General features: G+C 33.6%; 1 protein-coding gene across 4 annotated transcripts in view; it reads right to left on the bottom strand.

Annotated features, from left to right (window-relative positions):
- Positions 1–1,243: 1,243 nt before the first annotated feature.
- Positions 1,244–8,640, bottom strand: part of CD36 (CD36 molecule) — a 56,346-nt gene continuing 48,949 nt past the window's right edge. For all 4 annotated transcript variants that reach the window (XM_044245903.1, XM_044245904.1, XM_044245905.1 and 1 more), the window contains exons 11-15: positions 7,674–7,792; positions 6,379–6,452; positions 5,762–5,816; positions 4,516–4,680; positions 1,244–2,166 (exon numbers count right to left, since the gene is read on the bottom strand). In XM_044245903.1, coding sequence (XP_044101838.1) covers positions 4,516–4,680; positions 5,762–5,816; positions 6,379–6,452; positions 7,674–7,792 — 413 coding nt within the window. In that variant the 3' untranslated portion in view covers positions 1,244–2,166. The remainder of the gene's footprint in view (positions 2,167–4,515; positions 4,681–5,761; positions 5,817–6,378; positions 6,453–7,673; positions 7,793–8,640) is intronic.

Below are 8,640 nucleotides of genomic sequence, written 5' to 3'. Positions count from 1 at the left end.
TTTATGCTTTAGCTCTGTCACTGCTGTTTGATACTATTATCTTCTGTCCCTCTATTGAAGTTTGCTGTGTTTATCCATTCTTATTCTGGGTCTTTTGAGTATCTTTATGAGAATTTCTTTGAATTCTTTATCAGGTAAATTACTTAAGTTTTATTATTATTATTTTAAAATTTGGAACATATTCTTCTGTGGTCTTCATTTTACTTGACTCTCTGTGGTTTTCTTTGCCTTAAATGAAATAGTCTTGAGTTTCCTTCTGTAGATGACCCTTATTGTTCAACCCTGCCCTAGCTCCTGTTCTTGAAAGTATTGTCTTTCCTATAGGGTATTTTTAATATAATTTACTTAATTTGCATATGTATTGTCTTTCCTCTTGTATATATTTTACACAATTTAAAGAAAATGTTGAGTAATGATAAAGATTAGAACATGCAATTAGCTAAATACTAAACACACATAAGTGAAATCTTTTTCCTGATACCTAAATGCTGTGAGATGATTTACTTTGTGAAGATTTTAAAGTCTGAAGCACTGCTTGGATACACAGATCTTGTGTGCGGTGGATATATATGTTTTTCCTCCAATTCTTCATCCCACTTAGCTGAAGGAATTAAATTTCCTTCATACATCTTTTAGATCACCATGTCAACTTTTAAGTATCAGATGTCTAGAATCTCTATACCTCACAGGGATACCTCTCTTCACCTGCTGCCTCTCAACTAAATGTAAAGACATAGATCAGTACACTTTTTGAGATTTTCTTAAGATCCCTCCAAACTGGAGGTGTCTTTGGGATTTTCAGTATTTGCCCTGGAAGATAATGTGAGAAAAACAAGTTATTTTTTTATTTTAGTATCCAAACCAGTTATGACTACTTGGTCATGTAAACCACTATGAATAAAACACAAGATAGAATGTGGTCTATTTTCCCTTCCTGTGAAAGCTTTTCAGGAGAACTAGTGCTCTGCATTAAGTGAACCCTTGCTAAAGAAAGAAGATTTACCTAAAGTAGGTCTCCTAATAAGAAGGAAAAATCCTTAAGCTCTAGATTGAAGTCCTAGTGCTGTCAAGGATGAAACCGAGTATATCTTTTGTTTTTCCTCATATGGGCTTAAAAACAGCCTAGGACAAAATGGTCATGGTTGAACTCAGCATAGTGCCAGAAGGAAATGGAGATTCAGACAGAATACTTCTTACAGAAAACTAGGGTAATTGTCTTGTGACAGAAGAACCACACAAAGTATAGGAAGGAAGAACGTATTTTAATGGTTGAGACCATTCTGAGGTGACTATGAAAGCAAGAACTATTACAAAAAATAACTTTAATGCACATTCTATGCTTGGTAGTCTTTCATATAGTAATTCTTTTATTACCATTTACATCTCTTAACACCTAGCACAGTATTCTGAAGGTGCCAAGTGTAAATTGTATGTAACTGAGTAGAAAGAGCACATATTCATATTGCCAGAAGAGCTACAGAATGTGGAAGATGGCAAAGTCCTTAAACATGAAGAGCCAAAATGTGCTGAAAACAATGTCCGTTTGCATAATCAGTGTCAAAATATAAGCCCATATTGTTATACAGTAAGAGAATGGTTACAATGCCTGCAGTTGCTGTACAGAGGATTCCATAGAGAGAGAATCTTGAGTAATATATAACTTTACTTTCCATTCTTAAATGTCTTTCAAAATAGTCGGTGCTCATGAACTGTGATGTACTGACAGTCCTGGGGTCAGTCTATTGCAAATGAATGGGGACACTGATGTTTTTCCCTTGATAATGAAGACAGGAGTTTGGGTCCAAGATTTGTTGAGAATGTCCACTGTGTTGAATTTGCCACCAGGGAACCAGTTAGTGAACCAGTACCAAATAAAAACAGTTGGTTCATTCTTGAGCCATGTCTATAAAAACTGAAATCAATTTGATTGTGCACATGATGAATTCTAAAAAGTTCCAGTTTTGTGTGCAAAGTGGATTTTACCAACATCTTAAAATCCTTTAGAAATGTGCTGCTGCTTAGTGAAAAAAAAATGCCACCATTTCTTTAACTAGAGGATAAGGTATGTTTTGAAAAAATAAAGCATCTTAAGTCTTCGTTTTGTAGGCCAACAGTAACAAAGGTCCTGACGTAGCTGGTACAGAAAGGTGAAAACTCATTTACTGCCTGAAAAAATAGAAGAAATTTTACTTCTTTAAAGCAGTGGAAAAATAAAACAGGTAATATTTATGTTCTATATATGCAAGATATCATTCTTTCTATTATTTAGCCTAATTTTTCAAATGACAAAGAAAAGTTCTCAGATGGACATTATGGATAAGGCACTATATATATATTCCCAATCATGGAAGGCTACTTTCTGACTCTCAAGAATTAGCCAGATAAAGAGTGGTAGCTAATTAAACCACTTTTTGCCATCCCTGCAGGCCACCTTTCATTTAGAGGTGTATACACTATTGCTTTTGAAAGAACTATTGGCTTAATCTGTGATCCATTGAGTAAAACCATATGTTAACTCCACCATTTTTATTCCCTCTTGTATGTCCATCTTAGTTTTTCAACTGTTTACAAATCTATCCAAAGACCTAACTTTTATAATATTCAAAACTGATGCTCATTAAAGGGAATCTATCTTCCATGATTTTTCTAGAACTAGTAATCTGCAAAGAAAATTTTTCTTCTCTTACAAAGAAATAGTTTTATAAAAAGCAGTAACTTTTTCTTGTAACAACATCATGTCAAAGCAAAACTAACATACTTGCTGACGAAGACACTCTGAAAGTTTTCACTTATTCACCTTAACTTAGGCATGTATGGACTGAAGAAATTTGACATTCAGGGCTTGTTAAACACTGATGAAATTTATCATGTAATTGTGCTAGAGAATACAGAAAACAAATTACAACTACAACCTTTTGAAAAGTATGCTTTCCCACTAGAACAAGTTTTTTGCAGTAATTTATTAGATAAACTGCCATATGAATATCTTTGTCTAATCATAACTTATTTTTTACAGTGTTAATGATAGGTCTTAAGGTGATGCAATATGTCCTCTATTCTAATGTGAATGTATGTAGGCAAAGTTATCTAGTCTACTTCCTAGTGAATAAATAATGGCTAAAATGATCAGAACAAGATTCAGCTGCTTTCCTAGACACCGGCTGTGAATCTCACACAAAAATATTGAACAGAAAATTCCACTGTACATTTTTTTTTTAGCAATCAATTTGACTGATTCACATATTAAAGATGAACAATTCTGCACTGTTATAATGTTCTGGAATGTGTCCAGAAGATAGAATGAATGCTAAATAGTCCCTGACTATTGGGAACTCATGAAATTTCATTAGGAATTAACTGTGATAATACATGAAAACTGTTTAGCAAGAATTAGCAAAAAATTTTTTCCAAGATTATTCTTGGTACAAAGTAAAAAGCTCCATAGTTATGGGTAGCAACTCCAGAATTTCTATATAAGACATCTTGGGGTCAACAGTATGATTTGAAGTTGTGACTTTCCAAGTAAGCATATTGCTTTTACTGAGGTTGTATTTTGTTGTTCTGAAGAGCTTGGGAAGAGAGACTGGTGGAAACATTTGGGGAAGTAGAAGAAACATAGGGGGAAATGGAAAATTCTCCCTTAGAGGCCATACCAATGCCACCCATGATGATTAAAGGCTTCCATTAGGGGAGATAGGATCAGGCTTTCATTCCTGTTTATGAACAAGGGGGCATGGGCACGAATACCTAAAACACAGAGATCTGAACTACTTCTACAATTTTTCTAAAACTCAAATATTGCCCACATTTAAGAGATTTTTCCTTTAAACTGAATAATTTAGTTTTGTTGTGTTGAACATGATCCTTTCATATTCTCTTGTACTGCTATATTCAAAGTCAAATCATACAACTTAATCATACATTGGGGCTTCCACAGAACATTTGGGGTGTACACCCTAATTTTAGACCAGCATGTCTATACGCAGCAATTCTGTTTTTATATTAACAAGTTTTGTTCATTTTACTTCAGTGTTCTTTTAACAGCATATTTTTCTTCTATCTCTATTGTTTTGTAATGAGTTTTTGTTTGTTTACTAATTTCTAGCTTAAGTTTTTTTCCCCCTTTCCCCTTGCATAACCTTCTCTAGGCAGTGATATATTAATTACCTTTTATTTCTTTATAATTAGTGAGAATCAAGAAATGAAGAGTCAGAATAAAGCTATATTCATACTAACTTTTCAAAGGTGATAATTTCATCTTTTATTTCATTCCTCCCAGAACTTAAGATGTAATGTAGTGATCTGCTTGCTATTCACAGGCCACATTTACTTGTCCAGTCTTCGTTTTTGTTCTAATTTAGACATCCCAAAACTTGGAGGGTATATTAAAAATGATAGTAGTCTAGACAAGTCTAGAAATGATCACAGCCTAATTTGTAACTCCTCTTTAGTAAAATGAAAACATATGAAAACTAATATTATTGAAGCACTATATAAATTTCTTGGTATACTTACTTATTTTACTCTCTTTGATCTGCATGCACAGTATGAAATCATAAAAGCAACAAACATCACCACACCAACACTGAGTAAGATAATTTCTACCAGGCCAAGGAGGTTTATTTTTCCAGTCACTTGTTTTCTGAACTTTTCTGCCTTCTCATCACCAATGGTACCAGTCTGTAATCAGATTAATAATTAGCATTATAGGAGTAGATCAGTGGAGCAAAATACTTGAAACCTTCCACTTACTTATTACTCTTTTCTCCAAACACTTGCATAGGTATTAGTCATCTGTATCTTTAAGACAAGCCAATAGAATTCACCTTGCACGTCAAGGGCAGCAATAAATACCAAGGTAGTATACTTACAGAGTGAAATATAATCCCCTTCCCTTTGAATATGTTGTAATAATCCCCTTTCCTTTGAATATGTTATATAGTGCTATTGAACATACTAAGCTTCATTGATCTTCAAAATGGCCTTATTAACATATCCACAATTTTCTAATAGATGTTTCCTATTGACAGATGAAGTGGCAGAGGTCAACAGTTCTGATCCCTCTCAAGTTTTATGTTCTGCATTTCCTAATTCTAGGGCTAATTAATTCCATGGTTTACACTACAAATATCTCATCAGGCAATAGGATAGATGGCCTGTACCTACTCTAACCGGGTCTTTACAAGCTTGGTTGATTTTATTAACAATGTAATATTCGCGGAGTCTTGAGTTATTTGGAGTTATGTGTACATATGACTTCTCCTAAAACAAGCACTATGACAAGAAAAAGTGCTTAAAAGATAAATTTTGAAAATAAGCAAAATGATAGAAAATGCTTTGACTTTTTAAAAGAAAAACACTGAAAACTAACACAAACTTGGTATTTCTGTCTGGTTGGGTTTTCTCAAATAGGTAGAATATATATCATACTCATCTATATGGGTAAGAAAACATACACAATTTCAAATACTATACATACATTTTCAGTTTTGAGACACCAAAAACTTTTTTTTTTAAAGATTTTATTTATTTATTTGACAGAGAGAGATTACAAGTAGGCAGAGAGGCAGGTAGAGAGAAAGAGGAGGAAGCAGACTCCCTGCTGAGCAGAGAGCGATGCGGGACTCGATCCCAGGACCCCGAGATCATGACCTGAGCCGAAGGCAGCGGCTTAACCCACTGAGCCACCCAGGCGCCCAAAACTTTTTTTATATACATGGAAGTTTACTGCTTTTAATGACAGAGATTAAAAAATACTAACCTCATTAAGCCAAAGAACAGGCACAATATAGTGTCGCTTCAGATTCTTTAATGCTCTGTAATACGTACATAAAAAATAATTATGAAAACACATATATGGCAGAAATTTCAATAAGTACTAATGTAAATATATGTTCAGAAATTAGCTGCTTTTGCAACTTGGTTAAGTTCCTTGATTTTTTTTTCCCCTATAATAAATCATTTAAATGTTAATGTGACTGTTTCTCAGACAACTTTCACTCTTAAAAAACTTTCCAATACCTATTTCTAATTAGACAGACTTTTTCTAAGCACAGATTTCCCATTTCCTCAATGGGAAAGTGAAATAGGAATTCCAAAAACTGGTCATAGAAATATTTGGACAGCTTACAAAATGAGAGATACCACCAAACACTCAAAACACTCCAAAATATGTATAGTTATCATTTCAATAAACACTGGATGTAATTCTAAGTTACAAATGAAAATCATCATATACATTTAATAATGATTTAATGACCTTAAGCCAAAGAGAAGTTGAAAATTTGTATTCTTTCCACTTACTTTAATAGACTAACTCACATTCTTACAAGAAAATACTAAAAATCAGGTAACCATAAACTTGTTCAAGAGACTCACTCAATTTTTCTTGCTGGCTTGACCAATATGTTGACTTGCAGCCGTTTTGCAAATCGTAAAGTGAATCCAGTTATCTAAAAAGAGAACAAACTAGTTATTAACTTAAAAAAATCCCCAATTTTTATTGTTATTTGGAAATTAAGATGAAATTATCCTACTTGAAACTTGTGAAATTAATTTTGACATATTAAGTATATTACATATTACACTGCGTATTACGAGAATCACATGTGTACATGCAGGTAAGCATGGGTACGCCTGTGTAAGCACACAATTTCCTCACCCAAACAGATGTCAAGGTTTTAGTTAGATGTGTGGTATCTACCAAAAATGGTTTTGGGTAATGAACAAAATACTGCAGTGCTGAGCTGATCGTATAGATTCCTGAACTCTGCATCATCAAATGTATATTTACTCAGAATCCATGTATCATCAGTTTAATTATAGTACTACCTTTCTCATTATTTAAACTGACACATGATCACTAAAATTTTGATATTTAACTTTTTTATTGATTTTTCTTCACACTAACTATAATAGATCTTGCCCCCGATTCACATATATCCATAAAAATCTTTTAATTCCTCATAATACGCACTATTTCCTCAGGCAAGCAATATTTATAGTTACAAAGTGTTTTTTTAAAGATTTGTTTTAGAGAAAAAGAGAGAAGAGGGTATGAGTAGAGAGGGACAGGGGCAGAGAATCTTCAAGCAGACTCTCCACTGAGCACAAGGCAGGTTTGATCTCAGGACCCATGAGATTATAACCTGAGCCAAAAGCAAGTCGGGGGGCACTTGGGTGGCTCAGTGGGTTAAAGCCTCTGCCTTTGACTCAAGTCATGATCTTAGGGTTCTGGGATCGAGCCCCACCTCAGACTCTCTGCTTGGCAGGGAGCCTGCTTCCCTTTCTCTCTGCTTACTTGTGATCTCTCTCTGTCAGATAAATAAGTAAAAATCTTAAAAAAAAAAGAGGCTTAACTGACTGAGCCACCCAGGTGTCCCATAAACTGCTGTTTTATGCTTATCTAATATTTACTGTTTTAAGCCAATTAGAAACTTTCTCATTGATATTCCTGACTTACGAACCACTGAATAGGCCTATAAAGTTCCATACGCTGAAAAACCAAGGTTTAATGACTTTGGCATTTTATAAGCAACAATAGAAAGAAATCAATGTAATTTTCACTGAAATGAAAATAGTAATTTATCAAGATTGTGGTTCAATAAATGTGATTAACAAGAAGGAGAGAATTTATTTTTTCTTTCAGTTTAATCAATAATATATTTGCTTACAGGTTCAACATCTAAGTATGTGCTATGTTCATCTTCATTTGGACTTAAGCCTTCAATAGGTTCTCCAATATCAGGACTCGCATGTAGAAAATGAGGAAGTGAAATGTATACAGGCTTTCCTGAAAACAAATTTAAAAAAATAATTGGGGATAAATCATTTCCCTCATTTCACATACCACTCAGAAAATATTTCCTTAAAAAAAAAAACTTTTTAAATAAAAGGAGGCATCGCGGGGCTTACACACTGACTGGGGAATAAAGGTGGGGAGGAAATGATATGACCTGATCACTACTGTACAGAAATAAAATACAAATCTCCTCATCATCCTAGGCAGTTAATGTCCAATGTCTACTGTTCTTCCTTAGGTGTTAATTTTCAGTATGTTAAGTTTAGCTGCTAAGCACAAAATTTCAAGCATTATGTTCATGTTTCAGGCAGTGATATATCTGTGAACTGAAAATTAATTTAAGAGGTTTTCTTTCTTCATTACATTAATCCCAGTACGAAGGAGGTAAGCTAAATAAGACAGACTTCCAAATTGCATTTTAGTCAATTCTTGCTTCAAAGACATACTGAAAACATATTTTTATTAACCAATTTCTTGGGAAGAAAAAGCTAGAAAAATGGAAGATGGATAAGTTGGGGTGCTCAGAGGAGTCTAGGAATTATTTTTATCTTATCTATCTGAAAAGACACAGGAATGGTTACAAACCAATATCCAATCAGTACTTAATATCAAAAATATACAATGATGTGAAGTGTGTAAACCTGGTGATTCACATACCTGTACCCCGGGGGATAAAAAATATATGTTTATAAAATATAAAAAATTATTTAAAAAAATACAATGAATTTATAGAAAAAAAAAACCCACAAAACACACCATGTAAACCCTTTTAAAAAATGGGCTAAGGACCTAAATAGGTATTTTCCAAAGAAGCAGAGAAAATAATAATGCCACCTAAT

The sequence above is a fragment of the Neovison vison genome, chromosome 4 (assembly GCF_020171115.1).
Source record: "Neovison vison isolate M4711 chromosome 4, ASM_NN_V1, whole genome shotgun sequence".
NCBI classification, from domain to species: Eukaryota; Metazoa; Chordata; class Mammalia; order Carnivora; family Mustelidae; genus Neogale; species Neogale vison.
The sequence above is the reverse complement of the archived record's forward strand: the minus strand, read 5'-3'. Positions and strand labels throughout refer to the sequence as shown.